The following is a 21,628-nucleotide window of genomic DNA, read 5'->3' on the forward strand; positions in this document are numbered from 1 at the left end:
TTCAGAATTAGTCAGTGTGGAACTGTAGGATTCATTTGTACTGTTTCGAAACTTTAGGACTGTAGTGGTTTGTTAGAGCAGTAATAGAAAGTTAATATTCTTTTGGGAAGAGCAACCTCACGCTCTCAAGTTCTGTGGGTAGGTTTCTGCCTGAAGTTGTTTTTACTAATGATGTTTTTTGGTATGGGTTTTTGTCTTTTCTTCCAAATCAAGTCAGTTTCATGTGACAGCTCAGCTACTGTTTGTCACTGGCTGCTCTGCCCTAGACAAGTTTCCTTGGCACCAGAGGGGTGGGTAACTGCCTCATCTAGAAGTCTGGTAGCACCTGGAGCTTCTAGCACCTCCTGCTGGGTATCTCCAGAGAAGGTCTGTTGAGTTCTTAGTGGACAGCAGTGCCATGAAAAGTTATCTTTTCAGGATAACTCCATTAAGCTCTTAATGTCCTAGCAACAGAAGTTGCCTCATCCCATGTTTCTATAAAGTTTTTTGTTATAACAGAAGCAGCCTAGTAAGTAAATTGTAATATAGGCTATGTTTCCTGTGGTCACATGACTGTTTACTTAAGATGTACATGCCCTATTTCTCCGCTTTCCATCCTTCTACTGATGTGTCAGTCACCAGGAACCCACCTGAGTGTGTTGGGATGTTTTGAATTAATCCCTTCTTGTCTATTGGGTCACAAGTTGACGTTTGTGAATCAGGTGTAAAACTTTAACTAAAACTGGACAGATGTTTCCCTTTTAAAGACAACACACGTAACGTGGTCCTTGCTGAATCACAGGAGTGAAGTACGATTTCCCTCATGGCCCCAAATTTCTCTTCCTCTTCTGTGGAAGTCAGAGCATTCTGTCTCCATTTCCTCTCTCGGCCCCCCCCTCCCTCTCTGTGAAGTGCAGTCTCCCCAAGTTCCTGATTGCTTGAAGCTGGCAGGAAACTCTACTTTGCCAGGCTTCTCAGACACAGTTGAGAATTTTCACTCCTCTTACGCCTTGTGTTGCATTTATTGATGTGTGTGTCCTAACCCTCCTACGAGGCTCCTGAGGAGTCAGCACGGTTCATTTCGTTCTGCATAAATAGAGCACAGATTCGCTGTCATTCCCAATCACTTAGATCCAGTCAGTTCATTGTCTGTGCTCAGCTCTTCACATATTTGGGCATTTCTACTGTTTTCATGAACTCTGAATATGTGATCATGCTAAACTGGGCCCCAGCCTAAAACATCCAACTATGTTCATGTAGCATTTAGCTGAAGTAAATTGTTACTTAATGTACAAATGTTAAGCTTATATATGTGATAAGTATGATTAGATGAAAAATTTAACTTCTAATTGTGATCACAAAAGCCCAAATTGTCTTGTAATCCTTTATTCTGAATATAATTTTAAATATCTTACAAACTTTAAGTGAGTTTTTAATAGAATATTGAGTTTAAATTTAGGAAAAGAATTGTAAAATACTTTAAATCCTTGTACTCAGAAAGATACAAAATTTAGCTCCCCAAATTCTTAGTGCACTTTGACTTTTCTTGGTATATTAGCGACCCCTAGTGTTCCATATTGGAAATTAGCATAACAATTTGTTTTTAGTGTTCTGTTTGACTTTTGTTCCATTACTTTTCAGAGGCATTTAGAATTCTGAAATCTTCTTTCTGTGAGTTTTTGCACCACCCAAATAGCTTGCCCGTGCTGTTTCACTTATTGGTGAGCAGCCGCTCCAAATGGAGATGGCACATTGCCCTTGTTCCGTGGGGAGCAAGCTGAGGTGCATAGCAATGTGAAGCAGGGACACAGCTGTGGAAGGCTGAGGCCTCGGAAGTGGACAGAGGCTGGAGCCAGGCCATGGTCCGGTCTCTTAGGATGTGTCTCAGTGAGGGTTGCTACTGCTGTGAGAAGGTACATGACCACTGCAGCTCTTAGAAAGAGAACAACTAACTGAGGTGGCGGCTTAGTTTCTGAGTTCTGTCCATGATCATGAGAGTGAGCATGACAGCATGCGGGCAGATGTGGTGCTTGCTTGACCAGAAGGCAGCAGGAAGTCAGCTGACTGTCAGACTGAGGGAAACTTGTGCAAAAGAGACCTCAGAGCCCTACCCCACAGTGACACACTTCCTCCTAATAATACCACTCTCTTTGGGGGCTGTTTTCTTTCAAACCACTGCATTCCACTCCCTGGCCCCCAAAGGCTTATAGCTGTATCGTGATGCAAAATATGTATTTAGTCCAACTTCAAAAGTCCCCATTGTCTATCAAAGTCTCAAACTTGTTTCAAAGTACAAAGTCTGTTCTGAGACACATGGCAGTTTCTTAACTAGTGCCCCTGTAAAAATCAAAATCAGAAAGTAGATCTCATTCTTCCAACATATAGTGGCACAGGATATACATTACCCTTCCTAAACATAGGGAAGGGAGCACAGTGAGGAAACACTGGGCAAAAGTAAGGCAAAAACCACCTGGGTAAACTCCGAACACTGCAGCTCCATGTCTGATGTCCGCATGTTCTTCAGACTCCAACTCCTTCCAGCTTTGTTGATCACAACACACTTCTTTTCTTCGGCTGGTTTCACTCCATGATAGCAGCTCTCCTTGGCAGGTATCCCATGACTCTGGCATCTCTAACATTTGGGTTCTCCAAGGCAATCCAGGCTTCAACTTTACAGCTTCATGCAATGGCCTCTCTATTTGGCCTCCATTCAGGGACACCCCTGACACATGCCTGGCCTCAGTGATTTTCTTTAGGTATGGAAGGCAAATTCTTTTTTAAAAAATTATTTATTTATTTATTATGTATACAATATTCTGTCTGTGTGTATGCCTGCAGGCCAGAAGAGGGCACCAGACCTCATTACAGATGGTTGTGAGCCACCATGTGGTTGCCGGGAATTGAACTCAGGACCTTTGGAAGAGCAGGCAATGCTCTTAACCACTGAGCCATCTCTCCAGCCTGGAAGGCAAATTCTGTAACCTGTTTCTTCTATCCTTAGCTTAAGTTAGAATCATATGAATGAAGCTGCTAAATTTTACTGTGTCCCCTTTGTTTAATCTTTGTATAACCTAAGCTTGGCTATCCTTGAACTTTCCTTTTTGACTAGGCTGGCCTCAAACTCAGAGATCCCATCAGCCATTGTCTTCCCAGTGCTTTTGTTTAGTTCCTTTTCACAAATTGGAAACTAAGCTCAGTGGGATTTTGCCCTGAGCTCACCACTCCCTTTTATTCCATTTCTTAATCCATTTCTATCCTTAAGGATATAAAGGATATAAATGAATGTAAATGATAGAATTTAGCTCTTCTCCACTTCCTGTTGCTCTTTTTCTTCTCAAAGTTTTTGTTTTGTAATTTTTCTGGTCAGCTTGCTTCTTTTCATTATAAATCTTCATTAGTGTTACCACTGGTACCCATATGGCAGAGTCCATACTAGGCTGTTTTGAGATCATCTACCAACAGAATTAATCCAAAACTCTTCACTTTAGTGTCAGGCAGACTCTTCAGACAGGGGCAAAAGACAGCCACTTTCCTCACCAAAATATCACAAGAACCATCGATATCTTGGCAAAATACTAAAATTCTTCTCCTCTCTAAAATTCTTCTTGCTTTCTTGAGCAAGCCCCCGGTACCAACTTCTGTCTCAGGGTTTGTAATTGCTGTGAAGTGACACCAAGGCAATTTTTTTCGAGACAAAGTTTCTCTGTGCTTCTTTGGAGCCTTTCCTAGAACTCACTCTGTAGACCAGGCTGGCCGTGAACTCACAGAGATCAGCCTGCCTCTGCCTCTTCAGTACTGGAATTAAAGGCGTACACCACCATAACCCAACAATGCTACCATCACCTGGCAATTATTATATTTAAAAAACCATTTAATTGAGGTGGTAGCTTACAGTTTCAGAGGTTCAGTTCACTGTCATCACGACAGGGAGCTTGGCAGTGTGCAGGCAGATGAGTTGCTTGCTACACCTTGACCAGAAGGCAGCAAGAAGTCAACTGACTGTCAACACCGAGAGAAACTTGAGGAAGAGACTTCAAAGCCTGCCCCCACAGTGGCACAATGGGTGCCCAACAAGGCCACACCTCCTGATAGTGCCACTCCCTTTTGTGGGCCATTTTCTTTGAAACCACCACAGGATGCATCAGCCCTCGTGTGGGGAGCTCTGGAGAAGAGGGTCTCACAGCTTTATACTGCTAGATATTGGAGACACATCCTCTGGAGGTATGGCTCTGTGTGCTGTACTATAGCTGTTGCAGGTAAAGGCTACTTTCAGGCCACTTCCCAGAGCTGCAGTCAGAGATCTTATTCCCTCAGGGGACTTTGGCAGTGAGTCAAAGCTTCTCCCACAACCTACCATTTAACTCAGATCTACTTCTTCATCCCTGTGTGGGAGTGGCAACTTCAGGCTGCCCCTGTGCCTCTATGGGAGGGTGGTTGGCACATGGTGACTTTCAATGCACAGTGAATCAGCATCTCCCTGCCTGTTGTCCATTCTGGATTTTTTTTTTGTTTTGTTTTTTTTTTTTGTTTTTTGAGACAGGGTTTCCCTGTAGTTTCTAGAGCCTGTCCTGGAACTAGCTCTTGTAGACCAGGCTGGCCTCGAACTCAGAGATCCACCTGCCTCTGCCTCCCGAGTGCTGGGATTAAAGGTGTGCGCCACCACCACCTGGCTCATTCTGGATTCTTTACCGCTCATTAGTGACAGGTTTCCTGGGGTCTGACTCAGGCTCTCAGCCCCATTACCTTTTCCTTCACGGCCCTTACGTGTTTGCTCTCATTGGACAAGGTCATGCACGGTGATGCTCGCCTGTATCCTGAGGAACAGGGGAAGGATCAGGAATTCCAGTTCAGTGCTTTTGTATGTTATCTGTGTTAGAGGTAGGGCTTTTGTGTGTTGTCTGTGTGTGAGGTGCTCCAAGTCTCATGTTCAGCCCTCTTCTTTCAGTTGATCTGGTTCAGTTGCCCTAAAGTGGTGACTTTTTGCCTGATGGTTCTTGGCCTTTGTAATTCCCATGTGTGCATGTGTGCATGCATGTGTATGTTTTGGGAATTTAATCATGGTTATGAGGTACTAGCTAGGTGTTCTGGACTGTTCCCAGATATTTGTTTTTTTAATATTTCCATGTATTACATTTATGTGTGAGGCACCTGTACCTCAGCCCTCAGCTCACCTGGATAATTGAGGGGACAGCTTTCAGAAGTGGTTCTCTCCTTTTACCATGTGAATCCTGGTGGGAACTTGGGTCATCGGGTTTGACTGCAAGTACTTTACCTGCTGAACCAGCTTGTCAGCATCTTGAGAAAATATTCTGGCATTACTCAACCACTGGCCTGAGAAAAATTGACTAATATGGCAAGGTCTCTTGATTCTTCTCCAGACTGACCCCACTCCCTCTAGGTGTGTGTCTTGATGACGTTCTAGTCGATGGAGTAGAATGAGGTCTCAGATTCCCAGAGGTGTGAGGTGGAGCTGTGACTGTATGCTTCTGTCTGCATGAACCAGGCTGTCCTTGATCTTTTCCTGACTGCGGTAGGAAAGAATAGGTTTCCATACCAGTTGCGGTGCATCACATGCTAAGTGTCCTTTCTCCAGCAAACAACACACGAGGCAGAGTGGCTGCCACTGAGACTGTTCTGTTTGGTTGAGTTTGTGGAAGTCCCCTCTCATTCTCTACTTCCCGTCTGTGTCCGTGATAGTAGCAGAGGAGCGAATTAGTTGGGATGTGGCAGAAAGTGTCATCAAAGCACCCCTCCTCCTCACATCCCCAGGGAGGAGTCTGTTCTGTAGTGCTGTTGTGTGACAAAACTTTTCCTGGGGAGCTGCAGCACACGTCTACTCTCCCCAGATAGGGAGCCCACCACAGACCAAAGTACAGACACCACCAAAGTCTACTCCAAAAGCTGAGCAACCTGGGGCAGACTGCATAGCCTGTGGGCAGCTCAAACAGGCTGCAGAGTCCTTTCCCAGTGACTCCAGTCCTCACCTCTTCCAGAAAGCTCAGCTGATGTCTGCTTCCTCCAGACAGCCGATATGCCCTCTGAATCCTGTTTGCAGCTTTTCTCCTCTCAGACTCATCTTTGCAACTCGGCTCTGCACTTCTGAGAGGGACTCTCAGCTCTTACTGTTTACTCTGGCAGGGACGGACCTAGAGAATAGGGTCATTTTCGGGGACTACCAGAAGCTATTTTGAGTTCTTTACCTTCCTCTTTGAAGAGCTTCCTGCAGGATGGGATGTTTTCGTCTTGGAGGAACTGTTCGACAGCAGACGCTGGTGATCCAGCCTGGGGTCCTGACCATGCTCTACAGCGCTCCACCACTGGGTACCCCTCCTCTTTCTCTTGGGTTTGTAAAGATGGTTCTACTCAACCACTCTTTTCCACACAGGGTACAGTTCTTGGTTTGCTGTGCCTAGTGGGTGGAAGAAGCCAGTTTTAAGACTTTCTGTTAGGCTACAGACTGTGGAAGCAATGTAATGATTATGCCAATAACCAGCTTGTCTGCCCCAGTTCTACACGGAATGGGGAGATGCCAGCTGGTTATGTCTGTGGACCTAGTACACACGCTGTGAGCCCAGCGAGGCTGGGTGACCCTTATTTTCCTTCAACACAGGACCTGATGACACTTCTCATCTTGTCGTGTCAGCCCAGACCTTAAATGTAACAGTCTGGGACGTGTTCAAGGGTTCTCCGTGACCATTTTGGGAACAGCCGAGCAATGTGTAGGATTTTACCTTTTAGATTTTGACTTCTCCTTTAGTAATTGGTGATTAAATAGTCTAAAGTTGACTCAGTTCCAGAAACTGGATTAGGTGCTATTGCATGTCCAGCTTCTAACAATCACTCATTGATTTTCTTTGATAGCATGAGCCACACTGAGATAGCCCCCAGCAGTGTGAGCAGGTGGTGACCCCCAGTGAGAAATGAAAAGATGTCCCAGTTGCCACAGAAGACTGTCTTTAAATAACTGAGCATGCTAGATTGGATATGAAAGGCTAGAAAATGCATGAGGTAATCATGTCTCAAAGTCCAGAGGACTGTACCAGAGGGAATTGTGGGTATGGAGTAGACAGGCTTCACTGAGGAGCTCACTAATGATTATTCACCCTGTGGTTGGGCCTTTGAGACACTGCTGCATGTGAGTTCACTGATTGCATTGGGAAGCGGTATTCCAAACTTGCGGTCAGATCTGACCTAAGCAGTGAGCCAAGTGGATGAAGTTACTGTACCAGCAGCAGGATCAGAGAGTTAGTCAGGAAAGGGATAGCATGGCCTTCTGAGGCAAAGAGTAAGTGGGCAGTGGCAACACATGACCACTCGGTTCATATTTTCTCACCGAGTTCTTTATCCTACTGGTTTTGGTGTTGCTGGGATCAATCCTAGAGCCTCATACACCCTGGGCAATGCCTTCCACTGAACCATTCCCCTAGTCCCACAGAACCCCTTTGTCTGCTTGCCTGGCTGGCCGGCTTCTATGCCCTGGACCCGCCAGGTGAGCTGACACTCCTGATTTCCTGTGCTCTCACAAGCATGTGATGTCATATGCCTCCATTGTTTTTTCTCAAATCAGAGAAGTGATCGGTCTACTATTCTAAATCCTAAGTGGGTCTGAAAGACCCAGTTAATTCAGAAAAGAGCCTTTTCTAATTTTTAAGTATATTTGATTAATCATAATCCAAGTCAGTTAATATTGAACATTCTTTAATTTTTCCTTGTATATGCATATTTATTTTAAAATGCCATATAATATTGTGAAGCTTTATAATGAAGAACTGGTGACCCTCCCAACTGTTCTTTTGGTTCATATTTGAGAGCAAATATTCTGGCATCTCTTCAGTTTTTTTAAACCTTTCGTTTGTAAATAAAGTACTTATTTACTGATTCTTGTGTTTTCTTTAATATTAGATTTTCTGGCAGATAAGCATTATTTTTCTGAAGATGTACTTTATTTTATGTCTTTGAATGTTTTGCTGTCTGTGCATCTTGTACATACAGTGCCTTTGGAGCTCAGAGGAGGACATGAGACCCCTGGAGTTACAGATGTTTGTGAGCCACCTCGTGGGTGCTGGGGAGGACATGAGACCCCTGGAGTTACAGATGTTTGTGAGCCACCACATGGGTGCTGAGGACCCAGATCTTCGGTGAGAACAGCAAGTGCTTCTGACTGCGGAGCCCTCTCTGCAGCCCTCGGAGAAGCGCCTTAAAACATTTTTATTTTGTAATCTTTTTATGTTTATATAATATATTCTGATCATATCTTTCCCTAGCCCTTCTCACATTGCCTTTGGGTCCCCAATATATTCCCCACCTACCTCCTCCTCCATCATCATCTCCTCTTCCTCTTCCTCTAAATAGCACACTGACTCTAAGTAGTGCTGCCTGTCTGAGTCTGGATAGCCTACCAGTGTTCATACCCCTGAGGAAACATGGATTCCCTCTCCTCGGCATGGTTTCTTCTCTTTCTCTGCCTTGATCCCTGCCCGAGCCATCTTACTCTTCTTATTCTAACTGGGCTTCGGTTAAAGACATTTTTTCTCACCATACTAAATGGAGCCTCATAGAGTTATATATGTGTTTTCTTTGTTACATAATTCATTATTTTTTCTGGACCCAGTACTTTTCTGAAGTTTCTTCATTAGTTCTTCTTATCACAATGAACTTTAAAACCTTTGTAAGTACTTCAGGCTGCTTTTTACTACTTCCAGGTATAGCCACATGTCCCATGTAGTGACTCGCTCTTGTACCAGCTCTCTGCCCACTTGTTTTTGCTACCAGATTGGCAGTCTGGAGCTGAGTTGTGCTGTCCTGGGAATTCTGATCACCACTGTCTGTAGTGGAATTCCATTTCCTGGGTGCGCGGTTGTCCAGGAGCTTCCTGGGAAAGGCTCCCTGGCACATCAGCCTTTTAAGAATTCATGTATTTGGAAATAACCTCTACCATTTTGGTTGAGTCAGAATTTGGAAGGTGTTGGTCGCTGTCTTCTAGCTTTTGATAGTGTGGCCAAGTCTAGAGTTGTGATTTGTGGTTAATTCCTCTGTTATGTAATCACTGGAAGTGTTTCAGATGAAATTACAGTAGGAGAGAGCCTAAAATAATAGGGACCTACATGAGTCTTTTTCTAGTGTGAAAGTCCATGGCAGGTGGCACATACCTGGGAATTTTCTGTCTTGTTCTAAGTATAGTTGTGACTATATCATCTGCTATGAGAGCCGACAAATTCCGGGAATCAGGCTAGAGGAAGTGAAAATTGACAGGAACAACACTTTTTTCTAGGAGATTCCTGGAAGTTTTCACATGACACTCGTTCCCTGGACTAAAACAGTCACTGGCTGTACTTGCTAAAGGGAAGCTGGGAGGTGAACCTTTGAGTTTCAGTGGCACCTGATTAGCTGAAAATGCTACTAGCAGCAAGCATCTTCTCTTGCAACTAGTGTTGTAAGACTGCTCTCCTTGCCTTTAGGCTTACAGATCTGTGTTGATTTTGTTGCTGTATAACAGATCATCATTAGGATTTAGTGGGAAACTACGCATAACCTAGCTGTGTTCTCTGTTCAGAGTGACGAGAGACTGAAGACATTTTGTTAGCCTAACTGTTCTCTTCTGGGGCTTGGCGTCATTTGGAGGCTCATTTGGGCTGTTGGCAGAGCTCACTGAAGTCATGGAACTGAGGCCCCTGCTGTTGTTTAAAGTTTATATAGCCCACCCTCAGGCTTAGCTCCATCGAGATGTCTTTTCCAGGAAGTATCCAGCTCCCTCCTCCAACCTTTTTGGACCCTCATACTGTATCCTAGACTGGCCTGGAACTTAACGTATAGCTCAGCATGACTTTGGCGATCCTCATGCCTCACCCTCGTGTGCTGGATTATACCATGCCAGGCTGTCCAGCCCCACTCAGAGGACTAACTTAATAGGTTCTTTCCACAGCACAGTCTCTCTTTACCACAGTAAGTTATACTGGGTCTCATGACCCAGATACAGAAGTAAAATCAATCGTGTGTCCAGTTCTAACTTGAGTAGAACTTGACTGTCGATGGTTAATTTTCATGTGTGTGTTTTTTTAAATTTACAACATTCTTTATAATAAAGTTTAAAAATATGGTAATATTCTTAGCAGCATCGTTCATAACAGACAAAAAACAGAAGCCTAAATGTTCATCAGTTTCTAATGGATAAGCAAGGTGTGGTGCGCAGATGATGGAGAAGTCATTCAGCAATAGAGGAATGAAGTACTGGTACATGCCTGAACAGAAGACCCTTCATCCTGTGACTGAAAGAAACTGTGCGCATATGGCCATACTTTGTATAATCCTTTCATTGAAATGATCAGGAGGCAAGTCCATAGAGACATACTGTAGATGAGTGGTTGCTAGGGGATGTGGAGAAAGGACCAGAATGAGAAGCCATTAGCTGTAGATATGGGGATTCTTGAGGGTGATGAAACATTCTAATAGTATATATTACAGCACAATTATGTGAGTATACTAAAAGCCAAGGAATTGTGTTTTTTTACAGGGTAAAATTCATGCTATGTAAATTACTTCTTAGTAAATTGCTCAGAAAGCAATGTGGGTATGGGTATTTGTTTCTTTTCACCTGAGATGAAGTGTGCATTACAGCATCTTAATAGTTGAATAAGGAGTGATTGACAGTGGATGTCAGAGTGGGATTAGAGTAATCAGGGGCAAAACTTAACTTTTCTGTCACCTTTGTTGTGTAGCCCCCGTTCAGTGGAGCACTCTTCATAAAAGGAGAACAGAACAAATAGACTTTAGTCTTCTGACTTATTAGACAAGTTGATCAAAGTGCTTTCTTAGCCAGCAATATGTGAAACAAAATATCTTCAGTTATGAATAAATGTTAAAAAGTGGCTGCTGTTCAGGTATGGGGGTACAGTGGACTGCATCACACTCTTAGACACTAACTGTAGATAGCTAGAGGGCTGAGGAAAGTGAGCAGATGGAGCAGAAGGGTGGCTAAAGTTAGGAGAGCTAAACACTACATGTCGTTGCTGAGCCGGCCTGAGTTAAACAGCAGCTCTCCATGCTTCCCTGGCACCCTTCCTCATCTCTTTCTCGGGTCCATCATTTAGCTGGATTCCTTGGAGGTCGTCATGGCTCACTAGGTCTCAGGACGTCTCTTTCCGTGTTTCAGTCTGACAGCTGAGTACTTCTCCGGGAGGAGCAGGCACAGTGTCTCTGGTTGGTTCTCTGCGTGCTTGATGTTTCTTTCTTTAAAGGCATTTCTCCGTTTTTCTTAACCAGTCAATCTGTTCTTCTGGCTTCATTGGATCTTCCTAGGAGATTATTTTGGAGTCTGTTCCTTTACCCCATGCTCCTCTCAAGGCATCCAGGTGCTCCCGTCAGCCGTGTGTCTAAAAAGGGACTCCCTGTCCTCCACACTGGGTCCTTGTGCAGTATTTGCATTATTGTCAAAGTACTTTTACTCTGCACTCTTCTTGCCATCTATACTAAGAATTAGGAATGTACCCATTGCTTTTTTTTTTTTTTTTTTTTGTTTTTCGAGACAGGGTTTCTCTGTAGCTTTGGAGCCTGTCCTGGAACTAGCTCTTGTAGACCAGGCTGGTCTCGAACTCACAGAGATCCGCCTGCCTCTGCCTCCCGAGTGCTGGGCTTAAAGGCGTGCGCCACCGCCGCCCGGCCCCATTGCTTTTTTTTTAACATAGACTTTATCCCTCGGTCATTTTCCTGGCTTTTTAAAAAATGCCACTTTCATCTTCTGCTGGAGTTGTCCCATTGAGCATCTGGATCTCAGCTCCAGCTTTGTCAGAGACTTACTTCCCTTTGTCAAAGTTTTGCAGTGCTTTCCCTGACGCTGAGGAGTGAGCCCAAGGTCCATCTCCCACATGGTAGGTTCCCATTTGCCTTCAGTATTTGGTATTTAGGAGTGTTTTCTTTGTAAGGCCTTTTACATGCTAACTACATAACTAAAGTCATAAATAGCATTTGGGGAGTTAGTGGAAGGGTGGAAGATGGCAGCAACGTCAGTGGATGAAGGAGTTCTCTGGAAGTGGAGGTACCTTTCTTCCAGCACCAGGGACAGCTCAGGGCTGGAGAAAGAGTCCAGGAATTGCAGATGAGGAGGTAATTGAGACTGTCTTGTGTCCTTAGTGCTACAGAAGGCAGGGTGGCCTTGAATTGGGTCAGAGAGAAGCATTGTTGGGCTTGAAGAACAGTTTCCAAGTGGAGGAGGAGTTACTTTGCAATGCCCCTGAAATCAAAAGCCTCTCTCTCCACTGAGAAGTTAACATAGTCCCCGACTTTTCAGGTGTCTCAGTCCCTTGGGCTGCCCTATGCTGTTCTAACTTTGACTCTGCATAGCATGTCTATTCTGTCACTTGCTCTCTTTACTGTGAGCTTCGCTTTTCCACCTGGAGGTAGCTGAGTAGACCTGGAGCCCTTGGTTTAGGTAGTCGGGGGCAGGGGGACTTAGAGGTTCTTTTCAGATTGTTCAAATGCTATCTCACCCACTTTATTTTACAAAAAGTATTTGTTTTGGTCTTTGAGACAAGATGTCAGTATATGGCCCAGGCTGGCCTTGAACCCCTTTTCTTTAGCCTCCTGATGTTAGGTTTGCAGGTATGAGCTGCCATACCCTACAGTTTAAAAATTGGATTGTCTTGTTGTTAGTTGTAAAGTTCTTTGTATATTCTATATAAAAGTCTCTTATCAAATACATGATTTGTAAATAATTTTGTTTTATTTTGGTTTGTTTGGTTTGGTTTTTGAGACAGGATTTTTCTGTGTTGCTCTGACTATCCTGGAACTTTCTTTATAGACCAGGCTGGCCTCAAACTCAGAGACCCACCTTCCTCTGCCTCCTGAATACTGGAATTAAAGGTGTGTGCCACCACCAAAACGCAATTTTGTTAACAATTTTTGTCACTCTCTGGGTTCATTCATATGAAATATTTTCATAAAACGTTACCCCTAGAATGGCACAAAATACTGAAGTGTCTTTTAAAAATTCCCTTTATTAAAATTACTAGTGGGTTTTCTGTTTCCCTGTGTACCTCTTATGGCCTTATCTGCTGGGAAAAGAAGCAAGGCAAGAAGATTCTTTGAGCCAGATTGGGCTACATATGTAGGCCCAAACTTACTGGGAAGAACACCGACTGGAAAGACATAGACTAAAATGTTTGTGATTATATATAGTGACAAAAGTGGTAGATAAATTTTTATTCATTATGTTATATGTACTTAAGTATTTAAGTATAAATACTTAGATATAATATAGGAGATTTTATGGCCTAAAGGAAATGTGAAAAGCACAGGACAGGCAGGATCTCACTCCAGGCGTTAGAGTGGGACTTGGTGTGGAGCTGTCAGGGAAGTGTTGCCATCCTCCCTGGGTGCTGTGTGTCCTAGGCCGTGCACCACATTTCTCCTGTCTGGGTGCTCCTCCATGGTTTTTGTCTTAGGTGCTGTGGCTGACCCAGCGATACTAGCTAGACTTATATGTTAGTACCTTGCCAGTCATATTGAAGTTCCAAAAGTTAACCACAGAGTAAAAATGAGTAACATTCTCTGCCTACTAAGGGTTTCTGTTGCTATGAAGAGACACCGTGATCACAGCAACTCTTATAAAAGAAAACATTTAATTGAGGAAGCTCATTTATAGTTTCAGAGGTTTGGTCCTTTATCATTATGGCCGGGAACGTGGCAGCAGGCAGACGTGGTGCAGGAGCAGTTGAGAGTCTTCCATCTGGCAGGAAACAGGAAGTGGACTGAGACACTGGGTAGTATCCCAAGGATAGGAAACCCCAAAGTCTGCCCCCACAGTGACACACTTACTCCAATAAGTCTATAACCACTCCAACAAAGCCACACCTCTTAATAGTGTCATTCCCTATGAGATTATGGGGGCCAGTTATATTTAAACTACCACACTCTCTTTGTTAATACTGACTTCAGGAAATTGTTTCAGTATAAACTGTTTTTTTCAATGTGATATGTCCTATCTGTCTATATTGCTTTAGAAAATATTTAAAATGTTGAAATTAGCTTTTGAAAATGTAAGTGTTCAAGAAATTCTTATTCTCATCAGGCCTTATTAAAATGAATGGATATACCGAATTCTCTATAAATTATGGTTTGTTTGCATACATATTTAGTGTAATCATGAGTTGTTTTCATAAAATAACTGAATAATTTGCTTACACTATTTTAGACTTATCTTCATGTTACATGTATGATATTTTTGCTAGCGTGAATGTATGTATACCATGTGCATGCCTACTGGATGTCTGGAGCTGGGATTGCGGGTGGGTGTGAGTCACCATGTAGATGTGGCAAGTGAACTTGGTCCTCCGCACAAGTGCTTTAGCTGCTGAACCAGCTCTTTAGTCCCCAGAAATTTACTTTTAAAAGTCAATTACAGAAATTGGCTATGTATTATTGTGGGTTGGGAATTATTTAAGTAATTATTAGTTATTAGCAGAATTATTTGAATTGTATATTGTAGACATGATTGATTGGTATGAAGGTTTTTACATATTTTTTTCTAGTTTAGAAATTATAGTAATCAGTAATTTGGAAAAGGACTGTCATACAGTCAAGTAGCAGCATAATAACAGCTAAGATAATTTCTCTGTTTATTCAGGAACTGGTAATGCATCTTTTAGAATACAATGCTGATTCTACAATTGTAAATGGGAGTGGACAGACAGCAAAGGAAGTCACCCATGACAAAGAAATCAGAAACATGCTTGAAGGTAAACATGGATTTTAACATAAGTAGTGTTTGGTTGTATTACTGCTAAGGTCACAGATGAGTAAACATAGCCAGCAGCAGCGTAGATGACAACACTGTCTGTAGTGCTGATGTCATTACCAAGTCATTGTTTAGATGCAACTGCATCTGTTTCCTCACTCTGTTGTAGGGGAATGTGTTACAGCTGTAGAGTTGCAGAGATATCCTGACTTATCGGGAAGCCAGGTTATACTTAGAGCCACAATAGGACAGCTCTGGAGGCTGGAGCCTGGAGCCGCATTAGGACAGCTCTGGAGGCTGGAGCCACATTAGGAAAGCTCAGCCCTGGAGGACAAGGTATCCTGACTGTTGGGAAGCCAGGCCACCTGGAGCTGGGGGGTGGTAGGGGATGGTCTCCCCACAGGATATAGCAATCCTGCTCTTCTGGAGAGCCTCTACAGCTGAGCTCTGCTCTGTTCCCTTAAGGGAAAAGGTCCTAGCAGAGCTATCTGCTTCTTCAGCTCAAGATGTTACTTCTTTTTTTTCCCACGCCAGCATGGGAAATCTCACAGACAGACACAGACACACACAGACACATACACACACACACACACACACACACACACACACACACACACACACACACACACACACAACCGCTCTGTGACAGAATAGGACCCGAACCCAGGACTTCGCATACGCAAGCACCGCACTTAACACACTTAACAGGCAGAGCTATCGCCCAGCTTGCTAAGATGTTACTTCTTTTGCTAACACTCTGCTAAAGGGTAAGCCCCTGCAGAAATGTAGCAATCTCCTCCAGCTCTGTAGAAAAGTTGTTAGCTTTTTCTCCTCCGCCTTACTCAGCCCCACTTAGGGAGCGTCCTAGCAAGGTTCTTCTGTTCTGCTCCACCTTGCACTGTCCCCCTTTGGGAGCATCTCTGCAAGGTTTTTCAGCTCAGTCCGCCAAGGGACGTCCCAGCCAGGTTCTTCTGTTCCGCACGGGTGAATGGAGATGGTCACCCATCACCCAAAACTCTTTTGAGAAGGAGATTTATTTGGGAAGGAGGAGTCCAAGAGAGTGGTTGCCTCTGCCGGGGAGGGATAAACAGCAGCCCTTAACTGAACAGAGAGGCTTATATAGGAATTCTCAGGGGTGGAGTTTTCCCAGGAAGAGGAAAGATTGGTTAGTTTTTCTCTGTTCAGGGATTGGTTAGTTTAGTTGGTCAGAGGCAGAGATGGCTCTGACTTCATGGCCAAACTGTGTTTCTCTCACTGTTTCTTTTTAGCTTTTTGACTCTCATCTTAGGACCAGGGCACATTTCTTTCACAGGTTCTGATTCTAGGGACAAAGTGTGCTTCTTTGACACTAGTTTCAGAGTCAGGGCATGTTTCTTTCATTCTGGGTTCAGGGATAAAGATGTTTTTTTCCCCTGGCTTAGGTCTCAGGTCCAGGGTGTGTTTCTTTCAATGGCTCTGGGTTCAGAGTCAAGGTGCTCAGTGATTGGTTAGTTTCCTGCTCCAGTTGTCCCTTTTACCCTACATTAGTTACTTGTTGCTGTGGCAGAATCGCTGACAAAGGTAACCTAATTAAGGAAGGATTTAAGTATGCTTGCATTCTGAAGGGATCCAATCCATTACAGCAAGAAGGCATGACAGGTGGCTCCATGGTGGTAGGAGTGTGTGAATGGGACTGTTCTTTTGACTTTGGAGGAACAGGAAACAGAGAGAGGGTCAGAAGAGGCTGTGAAACTCAAGATCCATTCCTTAACTATCCACTTTACTCTGCTGGGTCCGACCTCAAAGATTCCACGACGTCCCAAAACACAGCCACCAGTTTGGGACCAAGTGTTCAGATACATCAAACTAGGAATCATTTCACATCCAAGCTATAAGTATTCACTTTATAACTATTAAAATACTCACTTATAAAAGAACAAAGCAAGTTTAAAATTTTTCACATGCACAACAAAATGAGAAGTAGAAGAATGTAGACGTGAGAAGATGTGACTTTAGATGAACTGCTGCGTTGCCATAACAGGAACATAGAGAAGAAGGGCGGGGAACTGCCGGAGCTCCAGTCATTAGGCATCCTTCGTTAGGAGAGCGGGTGTTTCTGCCCGGCGTCATCTTCCCAAGGACCTCACTGTAGGGTAAAACCAACATTCATTTCTTGATGGCTTGGTTTAATTGCTATGGAGAGCAGAAATTAAATTGCATTTAAGAAGATGCATAGTGTAGAGAAATTTCTCTATTACAGTTTAGAACAAAACCACTTCCATTTTTACACTCTAAAAGCCCTAGGTAATAGGATTAGTTGTTGAATGGTCCAGGTTTTGCTGTTACACAAGAGCAGGTAGTTTCTACTTTGCAAATAAGGTCTCAGAATTACAGCTGCAGCTTCACACATGCTCTGTTTCTTTCTTGCAGTTCAGAGTAGGGGGATACAACTTTGTATTTAAGGATGTTAACTTTGTAACTTTAATTATTAGTATTCATGTAAAACCACAGTCTTGCTTTTAACAACTTTTAACAAGTTTGGATTAAAGTATTGAACTCTTCTTGCTTATTCTGTAATTATAAAATAATGACTGGTTGCTAGGCATGTGTTCTAGAGAATTGTTATTAATGTACACAGCACATGCCGTGGCACTTAGGGTGGACTTCCTGTGCACCAGTCACTGCCCTGGTCACGTTCAGCTACCTCACATTCTTGGAGGCTGACCTTTTGTCACATCTTTAGATGGTGTCTTCACTTGAACTCTGGTTTCAGTGAATAGCCGAACGCACCCTAATCTTCTGTCACTGTAGCATGCAGCTTAAGGACTTAACGGACCACATTGGTCTTTGTCCTTTAATACATTGTGATCTAACTGAAAGGTAAGGTAACTTGTTGATACTGTCCTGTCATTCTGTTCTCTCATGGGAACCTGCGACTTAGATTTTTCTGATAGACTAAATGTTAGCTTAGTCTGTCAGGTGGACGTTTAATAAGGGGAATTGTAAAGACATGCTCTAAGGTTCTTTTGAAACCTAAGCTGTACAAAGGCAAGAACTTTATTGATTTTACAGGTAATGCCATTTGTCAGCTTGTGTGGTCCTAACCTGGGAAACAGAAAATAGAGAATTAATTGGATGATTCTGTTCTGATGAGTTCACCTTACCCAGATATAATGCTATTTTCAGACACCGTTAAATTGCCATTTGCGGACTCCAGGAAGTGCTAGGGATAATTCACCATGATATTAGATAGCCATAAACCAGATAACAGGATAAAATATGGAGACAGGAAATAGAGGTAGGCATAAGAAAACTCAAAATATCTGAAGTGATGGTATTTAGATAGAGATGACATTATTTGTACAGTTGATCTTATTGTATAGCCAGTTTATCTCTGGGCCCATTGTGTTGTACACAAGGGTGTGAGTTGCCTTGAGTGAGTTTTCTGTGACAAGGGGTATTCTAGAAGAGGGTAGACAGCCGCCTGTCAGGTACCAGTAAGGAATAACACACACTCTCTCTGACTCTTAGCCTATGGAAAGTTTTAAGAATAATTAAATAAATATTATATGCCTTTTGTCTTAGATTATACATATAAGGATATCTACGTTTGTATCTAGTTTATCTTTTAAAATATTATTTGATGTTACTGAATTGATTTTTACTTGAAAGTAATTTGCATACTGAATGGCTTTATTACCTCCAGACACATCAGTATAATTCAAGAACAGGGTGTCTTCTTTAATAATCTCAATGAGACCCCACAATATCTTTGGGCACTGGTTCCAGAATCTTAAGATCCTGGGCCTGTGGATTAGGAAATACATTGATACTCAAGTGCCTTTTATAAAATGTGTGTGTGTGTGTGTGTGTGTGTGTGAATGTGTGAGTGGAATTTATAAGTAGCCTCACATATGCCTTTAAACTATGTATAAATTATTTTATTATGAACTATTTATCAAGTCCATCTTCAGATATATGATTTTTAAAACTTTCTTCCCATGGAGGTTGCCTTTTCACTTTTGAAAAAAGTTTAGTTTGTAGACCTGTTGTTGGTTGATTGATGAGGAGCCATTGATCTGTTTTTCCCCTTTGTTGTGTTTTTGGTGTTCTTAGCCTAATGTCACAAAGATGTTCCGTTTAAGATTTTTGGCTTTTCTAAGCCTGTGCTCCATTTTCTGTTAAAGTTGCTTATACTATGGGAGTGTGGGAGGGGCCATCTATCTTTTCCTCTGTAAAGTACCAGTTGTAGTCCCAGCACCTTTGTGAGGAAATGTCTCTGTCTTCACTGAACTATATTGATAGCCTTGTTGAAAATCAATTCAGTCATCTCTAGAGCACTTGTGATTCCTCACACAGCTTATGCTGTGCAAACAGTTGTGTTGTGTTGCTCAGGGAATAATAGCAAGGGATACAATGTTCAGAACAGATTCTTGGGATTTTCTTTCATTTTCAGTCTGTGGTTGGTTAGAACCCATGAGTGTTAAAGACTGACTCTGAAATGACCAACATCTGAAAATTTAGCACTAATAGATAAATCAAGGGGTTGGAAAGATGGATTGCTCAGCAGCCAAGAGCATTTGTTTTTCTTATAGAAGACCCAGGTTCATTTCCCAGCATCCACGTAGTATAGCCATGTACATAATGCGCGCGTGCGCGCACATACACACACACACACACACACACACACACACACACACACACACACACATTGGCAAAACAATCATGTATATAAAGGAAATAAATAAATCTAATATATAGACTGCACATCCCCAATCTGTAACTGGAATGGCTGCAAGTTCACAGATTTCTGAATGCCATGATGCCTAAAAAGTTAAGGCCTTTGAGCTTTTCTAATTTTGAATATGGAACACTTTTCCAGGGAAGTTTGCACATATTTCAAAATCTTTTTTAAAAAAATATGATTTTAAACTTTGAAAGTTTAAACACTTTTTTAATCCCAAGAATTATGGATAAGGAATACTCAGTCTTTTATAATATAATACACATTTCATATACAAATTTTGTCAGTCGTCCATATGACATCTATCCAGTCTGGATCTAATCCATAATTCCATGTTGTATTTGTCGTGTCTCTCCAGTCCTTTTTATCTGAGACAGTACACCAGCTTTTGTTTTATATAATATTGATCTTGTTAAGGAGAATGGCAGCTTCGACTGAGGAAGGGAGAATTGCCTCAGCTTTGAGGCCTGCCTTGTCAATACTGAATTCCAGGCCAGCTAGGATTACATGGTGAGTCTAGTCTGTATGTATATTGGGGAGGGAACTTGTTGAAAAGACAGTTGTGGTTTTTTTTTTTAATTGAATGTCCCTCGATTTGAATTTTTCTTTCCATGTGATTAGATACAAGACATGCACAGCGGACAGGAATACTAGGTAGGAGAGGTTGTCTTCTATGTCACTGCATAACATTAGGAAACACGGGTATTAATTTGTGCCACTGTGGAGGCAGTTGACACTGACTAACTCTGATACTGTTGTCTGCTGAAAAAGTAGCTTTTTCCTTTGTCACTAGTAAGTAGACTCTGGAAGGGGGTAACAGAAATGTTTTGTTGACCAGTCAATAAACTTCTACTCATGAATACAATGTTCAATAACATTTGTCCCAGTCATTTCTGTGGTGGTGACTACAAAGTAGAGACTTCATGAATTCTTTCCCCAGGTGCTGTCTGTACTATAATTGTGTTATTATGTAACCTGCTGCACCAAGAAGCTAATTGTTAGGATGAAGAGAGACTTAAAATGCAGGCAGGGGCCAGTGATCCCAGAGGCTCCGAGGTAAACCAGGTGTCCTGGGAGTTCCAGGCCAGCTTCAGCTACCTAGCATGCTCAAGGCAGTCTGGGCTGCATGAAGCCTTGTGTCAAAAGTCAAAACAAGCAGTCAGCGAGGAAAACATTCCTAACATTCAGCTCACTGTTTCTGTAACTGAAAAGTCTATCTAAACAGCACACGAAAAGAGCAGTTTGGGGGCCCTCTACCTAAACAGGAGCAGTTGCTTCTCATTGGCTGAGTCAGCAGTCTTTGTGTATCTTGAATAAACAGAGGGCAGGAAATGCCCAGGAAGATTTCTGAATCCTTGCCCGTTTGCCCTCAGTTGTGAACCTCGCAATTGTAGAAATGAGTATTAGTTTATTCCATTTTTTTCATTTTATAAAAAGATTTTTGTTATGTATACACTGTTCTGCCTGCATGCATGCCTTCCAGAAGAGGGCACCAGATCTCATTACACATGGTTGTGAGCTCCTGTGGTTCCTGGGACTGGAACTCAGGACCTCCAGAAGAGCAGTCACTGCTCTTAATTTTGAGCCATCTCTCTAGCTCCATTTTTTTTTCCTTTTTAAAGTCTGGAGTATGGCTGTGCACTACCTGATTGTTGTTAGGTAGATAGACTTTGTTCCACACACTCATAAATGGTTGGGATAATCAAGGGTGTGGATGCTTCCAGAAAGGTAATGCTAAGTGTGATAGTGTCATGCACAGGACTGGAGGGAACGCCACTGCTCTCAGAGTGAGAGTGAGAGTGAGAGGAAAGAGTGGACAGAGCAATTCCAACCACAGAAGAAGCCACCAAGAGTCTATGGAGAGAGAGAGAGAGAGAGAGAGAGAGAGAGAGAGAGAGAGAGAGAGAGAGAGAGAGAGAGAGAGAATAGATAGACAGATGATAGATAGATGTCTTCAAACCTTGTCTTGAAAAACAATAGACAGCTAGATAGATGATAGTGCTTGGGAATAAAAATATGATGTAGAAGATGATATGTATAACTGTAGTTAGTTATTAGTTCCAGCCATTCCTGTGCAGTGTATGTGTTTGTTTAAATGTGTAACAGCACACAGTAGTGACTAGCTCTTAATAAACGTTCCTTTCCCCAGTTACCTGGCTCCTCATTGGCTTCTCTGCCCAGGAGAAGAGAAGACTAGG

At 42.7% G+C, this 21,628-nt stretch overlaps 1 protein-coding gene across 1 annotated transcript in view; it reads left to right on the top strand.

Annotated features, from left to right (window-relative positions):
* Positions 1-21,628, top strand: part of Osbpl1a (oxysterol binding protein like 1A) — a 185,926-nt gene that overhangs the window by 18,217 nt on the left and 146,081 nt on the right. Inside the window, 1 exon segment of the mRNA XM_038331129.2 lies at positions 14,597-14,708. Within this exon segment, the coding sequence (XP_038187057.1) occupies positions 14,597-14,708 (112 nt within the window).

Source organism: Arvicola amphibius, chromosome 5 (assembly GCF_903992535.2).
Source record: "Arvicola amphibius chromosome 5, mArvAmp1.2, whole genome shotgun sequence".
NCBI classification, from domain to species: domain Eukaryota; kingdom Metazoa; phylum Chordata; class Mammalia; order Rodentia; family Cricetidae; genus Arvicola; species Arvicola amphibius.